Source organism: Heterodontus francisci, chromosome X (assembly GCF_036365525.1).
Source record: "Heterodontus francisci isolate sHetFra1 chromosome X, sHetFra1.hap1, whole genome shotgun sequence".
Classification (NCBI taxonomy): domain Eukaryota; kingdom Metazoa; phylum Chordata; class Chondrichthyes; order Heterodontiformes; family Heterodontidae; genus Heterodontus; species Heterodontus francisci.
The window spans coordinates 7,128,169-7,149,453 of NC_090421.1; the positions used below are offsets into that span (position 1 = coordinate 7,128,169).

General features: G+C 43.4%; 1 protein-coding gene across 1 annotated transcript; it reads right to left on the reverse strand.

The window, feature by feature from the left end:
• Window positions 1-3,743: 3,743 nt before the first annotated feature.
• On the reverse strand, window positions 3,744-9,221 carry LOC137358676 (tubulin alpha-1A chain). The gene is made up of 4 exons (XM_068024847.1): window positions 9,084-9,221; window positions 5,709-5,931; window positions 5,329-5,477; window positions 3,744-5,220 (listed from the first exon to the last, which is right to left on the reverse strand). The coding sequence occupies exons 1-4, from the start codon at window positions 9,084-9,086 to the stop codon at window positions 4,240-4,242; spliced, it is 1,356 nt and encodes a 451-aa protein (XP_067880948.1). The 5' UTR covers window positions 9,087-9,221; the 3' UTR covers window positions 3,744-4,239.
• Between the last annotated feature and the right edge of the window lie 12,064 nt (window positions 9,222-21,285).

Here is a 21,285-nt window from a genome sequence, read left to right on the forward strand (position 1 = left end):
AATTTTACTAATATAGGTGGAGCTTCCTACTCAGTCAATGCAGTCCTCAATACGGGGGATTGAATATGAGTCTGTTTGTGTTACTGCATTCATTTTGTGGTAATCAATGCAAAGTCTGGTTGATCCATCAGGTTTGGGTACCAATACAATAGGGGAACTCCAGCTACTTTGGTTTGGTTCAATTAAATCATTGTCCAGCATATATTTGATTTCTATGCAAACTTGAGCCAATTTGTCACGGCTCAGTCTGTATGGGTTTTGTTTTATTGGTGGGGTCTCTCCTACATCTATATTGTGTATTGTTGAGGATGTATGACCTGGTTTGTCCCTGCAAACTTCCTCAAACTCCCTTAGCAGTGTTGCTCGGACCTGTCTCTGTTGGTCAGAGAGATTGTTGAATATGGTATCTGGTCTCAATATTTCTGTATTTTCCAATTTCATGGTGGTGGGTTCAATTTGAGGATTTTCTGTGTTCTCTTCCTCACTTAGTTGGTCTTCATCAGTGCTGTCTTCCTCTACTGCACTTTCAGTTTGGCATACAGTTACTGCTTTATCTGGTTCTCATCAGTGGTATTGTTCTAATAGATTGATGTGACACAGTCTTTGCTTTTTTCTCCAGTCTGGGGTATTAATCAAGTAATTCACATCATTCACCTTTTTCCCTATACTGTATGGGCCACTGAATCACTGAATCTGGCTTTTCGGGATTCCGCTTGCAATGGTAACAGTACTAGAACCTGGTCCCCCAATTTGAATTCTCGGGCTGCAGCCTTTTTGTCTTGCTGCTTTTAGGTGTTCTTTTGCTGCAGCACAGGATTTAAAAAGTCTCTCACGAAAGGTGGATACATAATATAGTAGTGAGATTTCCTCCCTTTGATCCAGGAATTGATCTTTAATCAGTTTCAGGGCATCTCACCTCATGTCCAAAAACTAATTCAAATGGGCTGAAACCTGTGGCTTCGTTTGGTGAATCTTTAGTAGCAAACCGTAAGAACGCTATTCCTTTATCCCAGTCATGGGGGTAATTACAGCAATATGCCCTGATCATGGTTTTCAGGGTTTGATGATATCGTTCCAGAGCCCCTTGGGACTGTGGGTGGTATGCTGAAGATTTCAGCTGGCCAATACCAAGGCTGTGTACTACTTCTTGGAATGTTCAGGACTTGAAATTAGCATCGTGTTCGGACTTAGTTTCTTTGGGCAAGCCGTATCGTGTGCAAAATTTAACCACATCTTTGTGGATTTGTAGCCAGTAAGAGTGTGGGCTTATCCAGGCCTGGGTCTTTCTGATACCCACGTGCCCATCCATAGGGATTTCATGGGTAATTCTCAAAATTTCCATATGATATTTAGGGGGAACCACAATTTGGTGAACTGCTGTCCACTCCTCCTCTGCAGGTTGCTGTGGGTCTCCATTTACTCATCAGGATTTCATTCTTAAAATAGTAGCACTCAGGCAGTTTCTCTGCCTCAGAATAGGCTGTCAGCACTATCCTTTTTTAAATCAGGGTCTGTCTGCTGGGCCTCAATTAAGTAGGGCCTGTTGTATACCTCCCCTAAATCTCCAAAAATAATTTCAGCCAGCCAGACCTCAGGGTCACCTGACTGAATTACTGGCTCAGCCTGCTCTGTTGGAGCTTGCTTAACCATGGACCGTGTCACTACTCAGGCAGGAAAGATTACAGGGACTTCTTCCTGTATTTATTCTGTCTCCCTGGCCTCATTTGGCTGGTCTAAGACCACTGGAGCTGCTACCACTTTACCTCTAGCCAAATCATTGCCTAACAGCAAATCTATTCCAGCCATAGGCAGGTTTTTAAATCTTAAATACTAAATTGATTTAACTGATCATGGGATATGCCTCCCTGCCCTACAAACTCTTCAGTATTAAATGTGGCCATGTCTTTTTGTTTCTAGCACTATAAAGAAGAAAATAATGACACGAGAAAACCTGTTTGTTCAATTGTCCTCCCATTTCCAAATCTCTTGTTTAATCCGATTATTCAAAAATCTCAGCTTCAAGTCCCTAACTTGTTACAGACAGGTGGAAAGGGGTGTGGGTAGTTCCCACTGTTCACCTCCCAACTGACAGCAATTGTGTTTTGTTAAAATGCTGTGTTAGCCCAAGTGTCTTTCGGGTCAAGTAAATAGACAAGTGACAGTTTACTCATAGGTTAAAAAAAAAAATCTTTGCACAATTCCCAAAATGTTCACAACCTCACCCAAGCACACATACACAAGAATAGATAGATAGAGAAAAAAATGGTAAGTAGTTTAAAGTGAGGTAAGTGTTTGTGGTTTATGGTAAACCTGTTGATTTTTCTCAGGAGGACAGTCTGTTTTAAAGGTGCAGGCCTGGGTATTTGTAGTCTTGAACTTGTCGATATGTTGTAGATGTTCTGGTGGTTAAAACTTCAGACTGGAGGTGGTGGTCACTTTAAGTTCTCTGCTGCAGTAGAATTAGCAGCCGGGTTTCTTCCATACTTGGCTAGATCTTTTTCACAATCCCTGGTTGGACTGCTTCCTGAAGGTGTTAGCTTGGTCTCTTCCACCCCCCTCTCCCCTCTCTCTCTAGAGGGTTACTTTTTTTTTTAAAAGGTAAAACATTTATCACATTAGAGTTTCACTCCCCTAGTGTAACCACACAATGGACCAGGATGTGGAGACCATTGCTATCGCTTGACATTTGACTGGGGACTATTCTGTTAACATGGTGCTACTTCACACCTACTCAATGTTGGTTTGGGCTGTGAGTCTGTCTGTCTCCAGTATCCTTTGTTAGTTCATTCATGTTAAGAGTAATATGCAATAGTACTCTTTTTAATTTCAAAGGGGCTCTCCCCAGAGCTGTTTCAGAAAGATTAACTAGTTCCTTTCTTGTAGGCAGGTTTGTTGATTTCTAGTACAGGAGGGATCATATGACTGCTATTCCACTTAGACTGTGGTACAAGGGTCCACATTCTTATGGTTTTGTTTAACAGTTGATTTTTTTCTTAAATTCACAATTCTTCCATTTCATTGATGAAATAAACACAGCTCCTTCCAAGCATAACAAAATGCAAGTCACTGTTTTTGAAATAAGGGTAGAAAATTGGAGGTGGCATTTACACAAGCTAACAAAATGGTGAAACCACTGATTGAGCCAAATAGCTTACCCCTGTTTCAAGGCAAAAAATGCCGAGAAGAATCAAACTTCTAGGTGCTGGCTTTTCAACACTTGAGGCTCACATGGAGAGCAGCAGTTTGAAAAAGTAAACCTTAAGCTATTGCAAGGAACGAAATCCCAACTGGATGTAAAAATTCACAAAGGGCACAAAAATGGTCCTCAGGATATGTACCTATTTCTATGTTAATCAGCCAAACTGCTTTAAGCTCAGCTCTCTTTCAGTGTGGCTATTCCATTTCTCAGTATATAAAAATTCATGTGAATCCTCTTGCCTTAGGTCAGCCCTGTATTATTGCATTAAGATATTGTTACGTTGAAATGCACTCTATCTAGGGTCTTAAATATTTACAAGACAATTTTCAGTACCTCGAATACAAGGATTGAGTTCAAGTTCCTTTTTCATCTTTGAAAAAGTTAAATGGTGGTATTTTGGAACTTCCAGGTCCCATTTAATACTGAAGATACCAGCTTTTGCTGTGCCCCATTAGCCAATGGATTCTAGAAAATGAGCACAGCAGTTTACATTTGATCTGTTCAACAAATGTAAAAATGCAACAGAGGCAGAAGACAGGGATCTTATTTATTGAGAAAACAAGACAGAACATGTGAGTTACATTTGCAACAGAAGTTCACTTTTGCAATGCTGCACATCAATTGCTCAAATTCAGATGTACATTGCTACAGATTCAACTGATAATGAGCTAAAAATTCAATCACACCTCGATTAAATAATAAAAAAAGACCCAAAGCCAGTTGAGGTCAATTGAGAATGCCTGGCATAATGATTTGGAATATAATGTAGCACAAGAGACTCAACATCGGATGGAAGAAAAAAGATGTCTAAACAGAGTATATGCTTTTTAAAATAAATATGGAATGCAATCATTTAAGGTGTGATTGAACAATAATGGCATGATTTATGCAGCCGTGCGTAACTGATGATTAGCAAATTGAAGGACCCCACTTCAAGTCAGTCAATCTTAAGTTACAATTCACTGTTTAACTCACAATGTTTTATACTTTTATCTTGGTTCCCTGTTACAGCAGCACCCTATTATGATGTGAAAAACACTTCAATATTCTTCTCCTTCCTCTTCCCCTTCCCCTTCCACAGAGTCAACACCAACTTCTTCATAATCTTTCTCTAGAGCAGCCATGTCCTCACGGGCCTCAGAGAACTCCCCTTCCTCCATACCCTCACCAACATACCAGTGAACAAAGGCACGCTTGGCATACATCAGGTCAAACTTGTGGTCCAGGCGAGCCCAAGCTTCAGCAATGGCAGTGGTGTTGCTCAGCATACACACAGCTCGCTGAACCTTGGCCAGGTCACCTCCAGGTACCACAGTGGGAGGCTGGTAATTGATACCAACCTTGAAACCAGTTGGGCACCAATCCACAAATTGGATGGTACGTTTAGTTTTAATAGTAGCAATAGCTGCATTGACATCTTTTGGCACCACATCACCACGGTAAAGGAGACAGCAGGCCATGTACTTGCCATGACGGGGGTCACATTTGACCATCTGGTTGGCTGGCTCAAAGCAAGCATTTGTTATCTCAGACACAGAAAGCTGCTCATGGTAGGCTTTCTCAGCAGAGATAACTGGTGCATAGGTGGCCAGTGGGAAGTGGATACGTGGGTATGGCACCAAGTTGGTCTGGAACTCTGTCAGATCAACATTCAGAGCACCATCAAAGCGGAGGGAGGCAGTGATAGAGGACACTATCTGGCCTATTAATCGGTTGAGGTTGGTGTAAGTTGGTCGATCAATGTCCAAGTTTCTCCGGCAGATGTCATAGATGGCTTCATTGTCAACCATGAAAGCACAATCTGAGTGCTCCAGGGTGGTGTGGGTGGTCAGGATAGAGTTGTAGGGTTCTACCACTGCTGTGGACACCTGTGGAGCTGGATAGATGGAGAATTCAAGCTTGGATTTCTTGCCATAGTCAACGGAGAGACGCTCCATCAGCAGGGATGTGAAACCAGAGCCAGTGCCACCGCCAAAGCTGTGGAAGACCAGGAAGCCCTGGAGACCTGTGCACTGGTCAGCCTGCAGAAGATAATGCAAATTTCAGGTTACCTGATATTTAAATATGACTAGCTGCAACATTTCGTTTCCACATGAGGACATCTGTCCTTAACAAGTAACAATACTCACGAGTTTCCGGACTCTGTCCAGAACCAGGTCAATGATCTCCTTGCCAATTGTGTAATGACCACGGGCATAGTTATTGGCAGCATCTTCCTTCCCAGTGATGAGCTGCTCTGGGTGGAACAGCTGGCGATAAGTACCAGTACGAACCTCATCTGGAAAAGGAAAGCAAAAAAATATTTTGTTACTCAGCTATGGATTATTAAACAGGTAGGAAAAGGTGATGTGATTTTTAAAAAAAAAAAAGTGATGGATTGGAAACCCATTTAAACACAAGGACTGATGTTTAGTTTTTGGGATACATCAAAGTTCTGCTTTCAAACCAAATTGAGAAAGATCACTCCAAAAAGCTAATGAATAGCAATGACAAATGATTTGTCACCTACCAATTACAGTTGGCTCCAAGTCCACAAACACAGCTCGTGGAACATGTTTGCCTGCTCCTGTCTCACTGAAGAAAGTGTTGAAGGAATCATCTCCACCTCCAATGGTCTTGTCACTGGGCATCTGTCCATCAGGCTGGATGCCATGCTCCAAGCAGTAGAGCTCCCAGCAGGCATTTCCAATCTGGACTCCAGCCTGACCAACATGGATACTGATGCACTCACGCTACAGAGAAACAAATACAAAGTTTTGATCAGCTACTTGAATACCTTGCCTAATACTCATTACATACAGGTTTATTTCTGCATTCGTGCTCATCCCAAGCACCAGCTTTAGGAGCTGGTCAACTGCTCCCCCAGTGTGGAGGCCAATATACCCCCCTGAATCAGCTACAAATCTATTATCGGATGGTTGTCTCAGACATCTTGTTGACCAGCTGATTGTACAAGTCACGACTGTCCTAATTAAAACCTCTAAATGGTGAAGGGAGGCAGTGTTTTGGGGCTACACAGTAACTTAAGAGGTAGGACAGCAAGACATTTAGTTTGTATGAAGCAGCTGTACTTGTGCTGGACTCACTGGCAGCTCAATATGGTGGAAAGTGGTCAGGGGCAGTATTGCTATCATTGTGGTTGTGTGCGCATTGGTGGTTACTTGGAAATTGATGTTAAAAGAAACCATATCAATAGAAGGGGGTCAACGTGTGTGTTTTTCTGTGTGCACATTTGCATTTGCAGGGCAAGTGGTCTCACATGTGGTAGGAGTGGGACGCATGTTTGAGGGAGGTACCATGAAGAAGCAGATACAGGCGAGAATTTTATGGTGGATGGGCCAAAAAGTCAGGAGTGAGCTCACCTCCACTGGTCCTGGGAGGCACACTGGGATTTTCTTTGCTCCCTCGGCACTCACTTGGCCTTGGGCAGGACTGCCACTTGAGGCAGGCCAGCAGCTTAGTTCCAGCAATGCCACTGGGAGCAGTGGCCACTACAGGGACTGCACCCAGCCAACAGAAGCAAGAGGGACAGCAGCCCTGTAACCAAGGTATATTTTTGGGGACTCACTGGGGACAATTGGCCAGACCCCAGCCCGCAAGGCCACCAGGTTTTACTTGGCAGTGTTCTGGGGGCCTTTGCCATCCACTGGCTGAGGGGGAAATACCAATGGCGGCAGAAGGAGACCCTTAAGTGGAAGTTAATTGGCCACTTGAGGATTTTGATTGGCCTGGGGCAGGCAGGCCATTTCTTGCCACCACCTGCTTGTGGGGGCCATAAAATTCTGGCCATACAGACAGCTTGAGTGTAAATATCAAGTCTAATATGGACAGAAACAGGATTGAATTTAGTAACTCAGGTTTGCAGCTGATACAGAAATTGGGCACATCACCCAGCAATTCAGCAAGTTTTATCGTACCTCCTCAGCACACCCCCCCCCCCCCCATATTGTTTAAGAGGGCGGCACAGTGGCGCAGTGGTTAGCACCGCAGCCTCACAGCTCCAGCGACCCGGGTTCAATTCCGGGTACTGCCTGTGTGGAGTTTGCAAGTTCTCCCTGTGTCTGCGTGGGTTTTCTCCAGGTGCTCCGGTTTCCTCCCACATGCCAAAGACTTGCAGGTTGATAGGTAAATTGGCCATTATAAATTGCCCCTAGTATAGGTAGGTGGTAGGGAAATATAGGGACAGGTGGGGATGTGGTAGGAACATGGAATTAGTGTAGGATTAGTATAAATGGGTGGTTGATGGTCGGCACAGACTCGGTGGGCCGAAGGGCCTGTTTCAGTGCTGTATCTCTAAAACTAAAACGATTACATCAGTCTTAATTCTGTTAATACAAATGTAATTCCTTTCTAATACCCTGTATTCTACCATCTTAATGCAGATTTTGCTCGAGTATTTAATACATGGACTGCTTTTTAAGCAATAGTTGGCAATTTACAAAGTAATTCAAATTTAATTTTCATCCTCAAGTGATACCCTTGTTTGTGCTTGAATATATATTGATGGTGCAAATCAGTTAGTTTTGTTGAGAAAATCGTTTAAATGAAGCATAGTTTTACAACCGAACATTTTTTGAATAAAAGGCTTTTGGTCCCATCTGTAAAAAAAAAATGTAAATCTCTAGAATTTGATTGCTCTGCAAATCTACGGCAGTTTCTTGCGAGACAATGGTGCTTATTCTGAGAAATCATATCCGCTGGGCAGAAAACGGCACATCAGTGCAATTCTTTGGAGTTCAGTACTGCAACATTCATGAGCTGAAGGTTCTGATGCTGAATCTGGGTGGGGTTACACTGCAGTGCGGATTGCCTCCACCTACCTTCCCCCCTCCCCACCCCATATTGTTTTGCTAGACGCCAAACGATCCGTTTGAAATCTTTTCGCCAAGCCATTTTTCAAATAGGACCTTTTTTATACCCAGTCACCAATATGGACTCCAAATTTACATTGTCTGTACTTAGCATAGTACCGAATGAGTTGTAATTCTGTACATTTCTTGGTGACCTAGTTTGACGTTGGCTTTGTGCCCTCCGCATGATCATTATTGACGTAATGCCGTTAGTAAGCCGACCTGCAGTGATTTTCGGTAGGAAATCCGTATGAAATTCGCTAGCTCGCAGCTGTGGTCGACAAACCATAGAACAGGAAAATGTGAAGTATCTGGAAACGTTAGAGTCCCAACAAAACAAAGTAATTTGAAGGGGAGGATTGACAAATTCAGCTCGCATCCTCTGCGCATTACTATCCACTTAGAGCCACCCCCTATTGTATTAAAACACCAAATTCACGTTTCAGAAGTTCCATCTTGAAGTATCATTTTAAACATATCTAACAATTAGCCCGCGAAAAAAAGCTTCAAAACATAGGTTTGGCCAAGGACAAAATCAAATAAATTCGCGTTAAATGGAGTCAAGTTCTAATATATTTGCAAAAGTCTACTGAAAAGTGACTGTTAAACACCTTGAAGTTTGTTTTTATCTTAAAATGAAGTGGATTGTATTGACGGAAAATTGTATGTGAATAGCGTACATATACATTACCTTCTGCTTGTTATTTCGGTCTTAACTATTTATTTCCCGTAACTAAACCACTCAGTGAACGTAGTTTGTAATTTAGCATTTGGCCCGATGCTTATGCTCTGGAACCTCCTCACACCCTACTTCATCTCACTCGGAGCAAAAACCTTCTGTTTCTTTCTCCTTTATGCACTTATCTAGCTGTCCCTTGATGTTTATGTTCAAGAGATCACTTTGCGTCGTGCAATTCAATGATTGAAAAAAATATTAGGGCGCTTCAAAATTAGGATACAAGTCTTACAATACAGAATTTAAATGCCTAACTTGTTGGGAAGAAAAAACCTTTTTGCATTAAACAGCATCTTACCATGATGCCTGGTCCTTGGCAGTAGACAAAACAAATGGAATAAAGAGGAGGCTTGAGCGACTTCTTCCTACAGCGCGACTTTTACGAGTCGTCGTAAGAAAGAACCTACAATTCAGACGGGAGAGACATGTTCTTATACCAGGGCCGGACTGCAAGACCTGGGCAGCGGTCCCACTCTCATTGGAGGAGGTGAGTTTGAGTGATGGGGAACCACCACAATGTCGACTCTCTGATAGGAGGATACGTCCTCCGTTAGATGCCTCGCGAGGTTTGATTGGACAGGCGCTCCAGAATAAGCTAATCGCCTTCACCACTTGTAATTTTCAACAAAGGCTGACATTTGATAAAACACCATAAAAATGGAAGAACAAAGATAATGTAAGATTCGGCTTTTTGAAATGTAAAACACCTTAACAGTTATTCAAGCCACCATCCTTCTAAAAGGGCAAATGGTCCTGCCTTGTAAAGAGTAATTCAATGTAAATATCCTTTCACTGTTAACTAGATACTAGAAAGCGTGTTGAACTGCTCATCAGATGCAGGAAACGATTAGATAAATTATAAATATCAATTTACAAATAAATCATTTTCTGACTCTACTTTCCCATAAAAAAACATTAAGATTGCCGTATTTAATGAAGTCCCGTTTCCATTTCTTTGACAAAAGGAATATTCCTTCCCCAACGAAATGCAATCTTTTACACAATATAAACCAATAATGGATTAATCACTTAATAGCAGTATTACACTACTAGAATCTGAATGTAAAAGGTGGTATTTTATTTACAGGTTACTGCAAAATGAATACAATAATCTGTAAGGTTTGCTACACTAGCTCTTTGTCTAATTTATAACATAACAGCTCTAGTGACCCGGGTTTGATTCTGGGTACTGCCTGTGTGGAGTTTGCAAGTTCTCCCTGTGTCTGCGTGGGTTTTCTCCAGGTGCTCCGGTTTCCTCTCACAGCCAAAGACTTGCAGGTGATAGGTAAATTGGCCATTATAAATTGCCCCTAGTATAGGTAGGTGGTAGGAGAATTGTGGGAATGTGGAAGGAATATGGGATTAATGTAGGATTAGTGTGAATGGGTGGTTGATGGTCGGCACAGACTCGGTGGGCCTGTTTCAGTGCTGTATCTCTAAATAAATAATAAATAAATAACGAGGTGAGGCTGAATCGCCTTTTCTCTCGATGTAGCAGAAAACGTTCTGCTTGTCGTAATTTATCCAGCGCTCTCGAATGCAAGCGGCGCCTTCTCTTTCCTTGTTACACCCGAAACGTCCCAACGAATCGTGCCGTCAGTGGGAGAAATAAAACGCATTCTTTAGTTGAGCAACTTTGTTTTTAGTCGGTATTGTTTCATGTTACAAAACAGACGATGGGGCGGGGATTTTTTTCATGTTTGAAAAGCAGCCTTTTGTGCTATAGGTATGTCAATGCAGAGCTAGTTACATTTGCAGTGACTTTATATAAACAGCCTACAGTTATATAAAAAGGTCATTTTAGCACAATTTCCCAGCAATTATTTAAACCGTTTTTATTTCAGGCAATCTTGACTATCCAAAGATTGCACATTTTAACAATTCAGCAAAGAGAGAAAAGCACTACACACTGATATGCTTCAGTATAGGGAGGTAGTTTTTCTGCTGGTATAGAAGACATAAAGCTGATAACAGCATTAGGCAATAGCAAGGTGAAAGCTTTAATCGTATCTATCAGATGATGCGTAGTTTTGAAAGGGAGTGTGTTACAAAAGATTGAAGGGTTCAGACTCGACTATTGTAAACGGCAACACTGAAGGTAGATGGATTTGTTAATGTCGTCTGAATACAAATATGTGTCTGTCTTGAATGAAAGTCCAACTTCTGTTCTTTATATTGTATAGGCAAACAATAATAGCTTAACATTTTTTGAAGTGGGAAAAAAGTTATTGTTCGCCCCTTTTAAAGTTTATTCATTTCAATAGAATGGATGGGTCCTGTGTACCAGGTGACTCATACTGCAGATATTGTACCATGTGACTCATACTGCAGTGTTTTTTTTCCCTTCAATTTTTCCTCAGTTTTTTTCCCCTTTATTCCTCCTTTCCACAGGGTGAGAACTCCAGGAGTAATTGTGGCCATTTGGTATCTTACCCAAGTAACCATTCTTCGCATATGAGCTAGGGCAGTGAGTGAGCCATGCTCGCTGTGACAGTTTACATGCTAGATTAGGATCATTTCGAGCAGTTCCTAAAATGGGGAGTTCCTCTTGGATTCTCATTGTTTTAATTTACGAGTGGCTTATTTTCCAAAAAAATATATACAGTATTTGAGAGTGCAAAGTATTCAGATCCAACCAGAACCAGTGACAGTATTAGATTAATACAATGATTCCAAAGACATTTTAATCTATTTACAATATCATAACTATTAGCATCTGCACCAGCATGACACTAATGTCTAATAATGATCGATTGCATCTGACTTTATTTGTCCCTGTGAAATGGTAGATTTGCATTGACCTCTAGTCCACCTACACATTATTTCTTGCAGGTTTGTACCTGAGCTCTGGTAAATAATGTCCACTCAATGCACTAGACAATTTAATGTGTTTGTCTCCTTTTTGTCTCCTCCTAAAGACCACAGGTACAACACCACAGGCATGGCAGGGTTCATCTAGAGTGCCATTCTTCACTTGTTATGGTGGGGGTGTGGTGAGGGTACAACACAGCCTGATCTTGTGCTGTCTCACTGTTCACGTGTACCTCCAGTAAGAGTTGCTTTCTAGTCTTACATAGAGTTATATAGAACAGAGAGCACAGAAACAGGCTATTCACCCCAACTAGTCCATGCTGATGTTTATGCTTCACATGAGCTTCCTTCCTAAACTAACTTCCTGGAAAACTCTCCGCTGGTTGGACTCATACCTAGCACAAAGGAAGATGGTTGTGGTTGTTGGAGGTCAATCATCTCAGTCCCAGGACATCACTGCAGGAGTTCCTCAGGGTAGTGTCCAAGGCCAAACCATTTTCAGCTGCTTCATCAATGACCTTCCGTCCATCATAAGGTCAGAAGTGATGATGGTCGCTGATGATTGCACAATGTTCAGCACCATTCACGACTCCTCAGATACTGAGGCACACCGTGTCCATATGCAGCAAGACCTGGACAACATTCAGGCTTGGGCTGATAAGTGGCAAGTTATATTCGTGCCACACAAGTGCCAGGCAATGAACATCTCCAACAAGAGAAAATCCAATTATCTCCCCTTGATGTTCAATGACATTACCATTGCTGAATTCCCCACCATCAATAACCTGGGGGTTACCATTGACCAGAAACTGAATTGGACCAGCCACATAAATGCTGTGGCTACAGGAGCAGGTCAGAGGCTGGGAATTCTGCGGTGAGTAACTCACCTCCTGACTCCCCAAAGCCTGTCCACCATCTACAAGGCACAAGTCAGGAGTGTGATGGAATACTCTCCACTTGCCTGGATGGGTGCAGCTCCAACAACACTCAAGAAGCTCGACACCTTCAGGACAAAGCAGCCCGCTTGATTGGCACCTCATCCACAACCTTCAACATTCACTCCTTCCACCATTGATGCACAGTGGCAGCAGTGTCTACCATCTACAAGATGCACTGCAACAGTTTATCAAGGCTCCTCTGACAGCACCTTCCAAACCCGTGACCTCCAGCACCTAGAAGGATAAGGGCAGCAGATGCATGGGAACACCACCACCTGCAAGTTCCCCTCCAAGTCACACACCATCCTGACTTGGAACTATATCGCCGTTCCTTCACTGTCACTGGGTCAAAATCCTGGAACTTGTGGGAGACACTAAAACTAGGCGGCACAGATTAAAAATAAGGGATTTCACATTTAGGACAGAGATGAGGTGCAATTTTTTCTCTCAGAGGGTCGTGAGTCTGTGGAACTCTCTTCTCCGTAGAGCAGTGGAGGCAGGGTCATTGAATGTTTTTAAGGCAGAGGTAGACAGATTCTTGACAAACATGGGAGTCAAAGGATATCGGGGGTAGACAGGAAAGTGGAGTTGAGTCCACAAACAGATCAGCCTTACAGAATGGCAGAGCAGGTTCGAGGGGCTGACTAGCCTATTTCTGCTCCTCATTCATATGTTCGTATGTAACTCTCTTCCTAACAGCACTATGAGTGTACCTACACCACAGGGACTGCAGCGGTTCAAGAAGGCAGCTCACCACCACCTTCCCGAGGGCAATTAGGGATGGGCAATAAATGCTGGCCTAGCCAGCGATGCCCACATCCTATGAAAGAATTAAAAAAGCCCTCTATTGCCTTCTCCCTCATATTGCCATCTGGCTTCCCCTTAAATAAATCTATACTATTCCCCCGCAACTACTCTGTGTGGTAGCGAGTTCCATATTCTCACCACTTTTAGTGACTATCTCATATTGATGGCCTCTAGTTTTGCTGTTCCCCACAAGTGGAAACATTCTCTATGCGTCTACTTGACCAAAACCTTTCATAATTTTAAAGAACGCTATTAGGTCACCTCTCAGCCTTCTTTTTTCAAGAGAAAAGAAACCCAGCCTGCTCATCCTTTCCTGAAATGTATAACCTTGCAGTTCTAGTATCTTGATTTTCACATATGGACTGGGAACCTTCGTTGATTTCCCCCTACCCAGCTGAAGGGTGCTCAAGCTAATTTTAGCACCTATAACCCCCCCCCCCCCAACTGAGATCAGCTAACTAATTACAAGTAGTTCCATTTGAAGCAGATGTTGGGCTCCTCTGATTCATACCACAGTTCCTTTTGAAAGAATTTTCTCGATAAATAGTATGCCCTGTGCATATTTTACTGCAATAATGGTCTAGTGACGAGGAAACTATCAAATATTTGATGTATGGTAATACCTGCTCATTATAGGTTTAAAACAATATAAAGAACAATAGATATTAGGGTAAATTATAAGGCTATATTTTAACAGTTCAAATGACATCATAAATGTGCTAGAACAGAGCTCAACAACAACAACTTGCATTTATAGAGTGCTTTTAACTTAGAAAAACATCCCAAATTGCCACTGCGCTAAAGAAGGAACCATTAAGACAGGTGATCAAAGGTCAAAGAGGTAGGTTTTAAGAAGGGTCTTAAAGCAGGAGAAGTTTAGGGAGCGAATTTCAGAGCTTAGAGCCCAGACAGCTGAAGACACGGTTGGAGGAACGTAGCATTCTTGGAGGTTTGTAGGGCTGTAGGAATGTACAGAGGGGTGAGGTTACAGAAGGGATGAATAGATTTGAATAGAAGGATAAGTATCTTAAAATTGAGGCGTTGGTGGGCCAGGAGCCGAATAAGGTGAATGACATACAGACCAGTTCTCTGATTCCTGAAATTAGATTACAACATGTTAAATTCACTTCTGGGCATCCAAAACTCTGTTGCCCATATCCTAACTCACATCAAGTCCCATTCACCCACCACCCCTATGCTCACATTCTAGATGGTGAGTGTTGGTAGGCTGTTCAACCATAGGTTGCATCACAGCCAGGTCTGATAATATGCTCATCTGATAGCCATGTGCATTTTCCAGCAGGACTCATTGGAGCAGAATGCATGATTGATTTTTTTAGCCTAGAGATATTGAAGTGCCCCTCCTGCTGCCCAGATAACTCGGCAGGACCTTTCTGGTTTGTACTTTCTGGCTGATACTGAATGCTGCATTTATCCACTAGCCTTCTGGGGGAACCCTGTCCTTCTTCAAAAGTATCTATGTTACTGCAGTAATCTATTCACCAATGCTATTGATTCTTCCTGAGTTGGTACCAATCAATGGTTGCTGACTCTGAGTTTATGAAATTGACAGGTAATTGGGAATGTGAATCATATCTGGCCTGTTTTTTGTCAGTAGTTTTTGATGAATAATAGAAGGGACACTTTTCCTTTTTAATATTAGATTTGTGCTACAATAAGACAAAGGACAAGCAATTAAATTATTTTCCACAATGCTTTTGTTCACTGGTTATCCAAGAGCACATCAGACATGCCACTGTCAGTAATCCCAACGCACCTCGCCTCTCACAAATTGCATGTTGGAAAGCTAATTAGAGTGGACGGTCAATTCTTCAATCCTGTTGCTAGGAGATGAATGGCTCTGTTGCCATAGAGACTGTCTTGGCACCTTGGTGTGTTGTAAGCTTCCTTTATCACATTGGAGCACGTGACTGCTGTCATATCCATAAAACTGTAACAGCATTTGCAATTCAATATCTAGATTATTGTAGCCACTTTCAGTGTTCAATATTCCTATATAATTGTGCAATGTCTTCCAGCTTTCAGTGAGACATTAAAGAGCAGCGTTAGCTTGGCTTGGCTAGTAAGAAAGAATATACATTTATATAGCGCCTTTCACGACCTCAGGAGTGCTTTACAGCCAATGAAGTACTTTTGAGTTGTAGTCATTGTTGTAATGTAGGAAATGCAGCAGCCATTTGTGCACAGCAAGCTCCCACAAACAGCAATGTGATAACACCAGATAACCTTGTCCTTCATGATGTTGGTTGAGCGATAAACATTAGCCAGGACACTGGGGAGAACTGCCCTGCTGTTCTTTGACATCCACCTGGGAGGGCAGGCGTGGCCTTAGTCTAGTGGCTTATCTGAAAGACAGTGTCTCCATCAAGGCAGCATTCCCTCAATACTGCACTGGAAGGTGTTGTGTGATCGCTTTAAGAATGATGTCCCTTTAAGAACTCAGTATGCTAATGAGCTAAGTACCAGGATGTAGTCATGTGACTAGTAGCCATTGTCTCTCTTCACTATAACATCCTGGACAAAGGTTCTGTATATAGTTTGCTCTGTATTGTATACACTAGTTTAGCTGTTAATAAACCCTCTAGAGATCTTCAAGGAACTGGAATCCACATACCTCATTGTGTTGCTTAAGATAACACAAAGAACACATGACAGGAGGGTCAGCCTAGATTTTGGGCTCAAGTCTTTGGAGTGGGACTTGAACCCTTGACCTTCAGACTCTGGCAAAAGTAGTGTCAGCTGTGGCTCATGGGTAGCACTCTTGCTACAATTTGCATCTGCTGTGCTAAACTATGATATGAATAATATTCTTAGGAGCAACTCATTTCTTTTTCTTACTGTTCATGGAAGCTTACTGGCCTGTGTAAGTTGCTTCAGCTGGATTCTCCAATTTGAAGAAGATGTGGCAGGATTGAGGGTGGGGGTGGACTGGTGAAATCAATGAGATGAAAACTAGGCAGGTTCTACAATGGATGGACAATCTGCTCCACCAGGTTACTGCCCAGATGATGAAGGTGAAGATTACCTCCAGGCTGATCAATACCTTCACAAAAATACTGGAGCCAAATTAATTTAAATGACTTTTTTCCTCTTAAAAAGCTGCCAATTAAACATATCTTTGAATAAATCACAAAAGGTGTTAGTATTTGAATTGAATGATTCAGCTGTCTCAAAAAACCCCATCAAATTAAAGGTGCGATATGATTTCTGTGACTGAAGCTATTTTTTAACACCTTATGTACCATGACAGAGTTTTTTAAAAAGCCAATACCAAGCTAAATCTTAGATAAAATTACTTCATTTGTGTCACAGGATGTTAATAGCTAAAGATGGCCAAGTTGGTAAATGTAGTACTGTGCCATATGGACTTGAAAGGCCCCAGGATCAATCAGTGAGGCTGCAGTAGTAGTGCAGTTGATCAGGGATCCTTGGGAGGAGAAAGAAAAGAAGCCAATTGCTGGAAACTGCATGTGAAAAGACAGAAACAGACTCTGTTGTGCAGCCTAAAAGCTGCAGACTGAGATTTCACTGACACAGCTGTGGTGAATATAATAAATAGGAACTACCAGCTAAATGTAGTAGGGATTAATGGAACAGTAAAAAGGATTTTTAATATTTGTATTCATGAAACACCAATACAAGTACGTAGGAAAAAGTCAACATCAAGGAAGAATGACTCAAAAAGCAGTAAATGAGTCAGGGTTTAGCTACACGAGTAATTGACTGGAACATGGTTAAAAAGACGAGTATATGCAAACGTTACTTTGCATTTTTTGCTATTAGATCCTGTTCTCTACTCTGTAAACAAAAATCAGTTGCTTTAAAAATTCTCCTCTTCCAGTCTTCTCCTCTCTTCTCTCGAAGGTACTGATTTGTGTTGGGGTATGGTTCCACGTGTGGTAGCTGCCTCTGGTACCTAATTAAAATGGTCATGGTTTGTTACTCACGGATGAGCAGGATGCCAGAAGGAGCTTCAAAGCTGAGCCCAATTCTATCCTCAGCTAACATCTGCACATGTATACTTTTCACTGGTGGTTACTAGATAGTGAACAGGAGTGGAGTCATGATTGATTTCTTTCATTCCCTGGTCTGGAGTGCTGTAGCCATTTGTAGCACCTAAAACTGCCTCTCTAACTGAGAGAGCTAATTCAGCACCAACTAGGGATCAAACCTGGTCTGGTATTGTTAATTTCCACATTGAATAGTAAAATTACCAACTGACCCACCAGGGAAACAAAACATTAATTCAAAAAACAGACAAACTACAAAGATAAATGGTTTTCAGGTAGATTTTAAGCTCAAACAAATGCTGTCAGCTCAGGCTGTAATATTTTTGCAGACAAAATTGAAGTTCTAAAATCAATGCTGCAATATGCTCAGAGGGAGTTACAGTGATGTGATCATTAGTCACAGCCCTGACATTGATTTCACATGGATCTGCTGATGAACAAAAGATGTTTGCTCTTCAGAATGTTGCTGACTCCACAGAATTGTTTCACTTGCCGCCCAAACACCAACCACCTCAGTCTCTTGCATGACTAAAACATTCATATGCCCCATACTGACAATAAGCACAGCGCATATCCCTGAACTCTTCATGAAGTAATAAAGGTCTGTAAGTCCAATATGCTGATCTATTATTTCAGGACTGGTGTGCACAGTGCCTGCAACTGTTCCATAAGCTGCACTGGTTGTTACGATCCACAAGCCCTCTGTTTCTGTTGTGTCATTTGCAATGCAAATATGTGTGATGTCAATGTTGCATAAAATTATATTAAATTATTAAGTATGTGCATGCATACCATGGTCAGTCACAGATTAGTTTGATTATTCAATTATCATGAACCATAAAATCTAAACCAAAAAAAAATCAACTCTGCCCAAAATTCTCTTATTGTCTTGTGCACACTCAGATTCCTGTGTTTAACAATTAATTAAATCTGATGTGGTATCTACAGATGCCTGTCTCATTTCAATTGGCACCAATAGTCTTATTAAAGTACTCCAGAGGATATGATGGTTTTCTACTATTGGGGGAAGGGGAGGGGAGAGATGTAAGTAGAACACATCAGGGGAAGATTAAATAGTGGAGAGGTGAAGCTGGATGATTATTCTGGTCAGTTACTTTCAGGGATCAGGGATATTTATGAAGAATCTTTGCTCGCGTGATTAAGTGGCTGGGGGAGGGGTACAGTGCACAAATGGCTTGATTTTGAAGCAATCTACTGCTGCACCACACTTCGCACCAGAAAGACAAGCACCAGGGTGGATCCCAGAGAATTGGGGTACTCTACAGCCAAAGCTGATGACCCCTGTGAGGTTTTCTAGAACACCAGCTGAGGACTGGCATTAAGAGTACTGGGGGCATGCCCTCAATATTGCAATGAGCCGGACCCTGGAAAATTCAACAGGGCCTGAGTGGGATTATGTGTTGGGCAGACATCCTGACCCAATGCATTTTGAGGGCTGCAGCATCCATTCTCCCGCAACTAAGATGGGGTCAGGGACGCATCCTGACAGGGGTGAAAATCCTGCTCTGTTGCAGTTCAAGCTGGCATTATGGTCAAGTAGAAGATATAGACTGTGAATTTATTTTTAGCTGTTTGCATGTGCCTATGCATTTAAATCCTGTATATTGATATTCATATTTGCTGCATATATATCTATCTATAATAATAATACACATTTTTTGTCTTTCCAGACTGATTTAATTGGACAATTTAAGGGGTGCATTTGTTTGTTTAGGACCTTCCCCTTTATTCCAGGTGACTTCTATCAAATGGACCAAAAATACTCAGTATCTTAATGTTAAAATAAAATGAGACCTTCATAGCCACTCCAGGTGCTGCTTCACAAACCACTGACCACCTCCAGGCGCTTACCCATTGTCTCTCGAGACAAGGAGGCCAAAGAAGAAGAGAAGAAAATGTTACAATAAGGGATGCGTCCGTTGGTGGGTTTATTTGGTGGGCGGTGCCAAGGTTTAGTTTTCGGTGGCATTTTCAACTGGGACGGAGGTGAGTAGTAGAAATAAAATCTTCTTTTAGTGGGATGAGATCATGACAAATTTGTAAAAATGTTTTTCAGGCAAGTGTTTGCCAGCTGCAAGAAAACAAAGCGTAAGGTAAGCTCCCTGGGACAGAGTCCGGTGAGGTGTCAATTCTCCCCCTGGGGTACAGTTAGTTAGGCAAGGTGCTGACCCTGTCTCTCCCTGGGGTACAGTCAGGCAAGGTGCTGACACTCTCTCTCCCCAGGATACAGTCAGGCGAGATGCTGACACTCTCGCTCCTTGGGGTACAGTCAGGCAAGGTGCTGACCCTGTCTCTCCCCAGGATACAGTCAGGCGAGGTGCTGACACTCTCGCTCCTTGGGGTACAGACAGGCGAGGTGCTGACACACTCTCTCCCCAGGATACAGTCAGGCGAGGTGCTGACACTCTCTCCCTAGGCTATGATCAGACGAGGTGCTGACTCTCTCTCCCTAGGCTATGGTCAAGCGAGGTGCTGACTCTCTCGCTCTAGGCTATGGTCAGGTTGGGGTGCTGACTCTCTCTCCCTAGGCTATGGTCAGGCGAGGTGCTGACTCTCTCTCTCCCCAGGGTACAGTCAGGCAAGGTGCTGACACTCTCTGTTCCCAGGATACAGTCAGGCGAGGTGCTGACCCTCTCTCTCCGCAGGGTACAGTCAGGCGAGGTGCTGACACTCTCCCTCCGCAGGGTACAGTCAGGCGAGCTGCTCACATTCTCCCCAAGGTACAGTCAGGGGAGGTGCTGACACTCTCCCTGAGGTACAGTCAGGCGAGGTGCTGACTCTCTTTCTCCCCAGGGTACAGTCAGGCAAGGTGCTGACACTCTCTGTTCCCAGGGTACAGTCAGGCGAGGGGCTGACCCTCTCTCTCCGCAGGGTACAGTCAGGCGAGGTGCTGACACTCTCTGTCCCCAGGGTACAGTCAGGAGAGGTACTGACACTCTCTGTTCCCAGGGTACAGTCAGGCAAGGTGCTGACCCTCTCTCTCCCCAAGGTACAGTCAGGCGAGGTGCTGACACACTCTGTCCCCAGGGTACAGTCAGGCGAGGTGCTGACTCTCTCTCCCTAGGCTATGGTCAGGCGAGGTGCTGACACTCTCTCCCTAGGCTATGATCAAGTGAGGTGCTGACTCTCTCTCCCTAGGCTATGATCAGGCGAGGTGCTCACTCTCTCTCCCTAGGCTATGGTCAGGCGAGGTGCTGACACTCTCTCCCTAGGCTATGATCAAGTGAGGTGCTGACTCTCTCTCCCTAGGCTATGGTCAGGCGAGGTGCTGACTCTCTCTCCCTAGGCTATGGTCAGGCGAGGTGCTGACTCTCTCTCCCTAGGCTATGGTCAGGCGAGGTGCTGACTCTCTCTCCCTCAGCTATGGTCAGGCGAGGTGCTGACTCTCTCTCCCTAGGCTATGATCAGGCGAGGTGCTCACTCTCTCTCCCTAGGCTATGGTCAGGCGAGGTGCTGACTCTCTCTCCCTAGGCTATGGTCAGACGAGGTGCTGACTCTCTCTCCCTAGGCCATGGTCGGGCGAGGTGCTGACTCTCTCCCTAGGCTATGGTCAGGTCAGGTGCTGACTCTCTCTCCCTAGGCTATGATCAGACGAGGTGCTGACTCTCTCCCTAGGCTATGGTCAGGTCAGGTGCTGACTCTCTGCCCCGAGGCTATGGTCGGGCGAGGTGCTGATTCTCTCTCCCTAGGCTCTGGTCGGGCGAGGTGCTGACTCTCTCTCCCTATGCTATGATCAGGCGAGGTGCTGACACTCTCTCCCGAGGCTATGGTCAGGTCAGGTGCTGACTCTCTGTCCCTAGGCTATGATCGGACGAGGTGCTGACTCTCTCTCCCTAGGCTATGGTCAGGTCAGGTGCTGACTCTGTCCCTAGGCTATGATCAGACGAGGTGC

Excerpts from the sequence above, each read along its gene's own strand:
- LOC137358676 (XM_068024847.1), bottom strand. Across the intron at positions 5,478-5,708 it reads CTTGGAGCCAACTGTAATTG|ATGAGGTTCGTACTGGTACT; the intron begins GTAGGTGACAAA and ends TTCCTTTTCCAG. Across the intron at positions 5,221-5,328 it reads TGGACAGAGTCCGGAAACTC|GCTGACCAGTGCACAGGTCT; the intron begins GTGAGTATTGTT and ends TATCTTCTGCAG.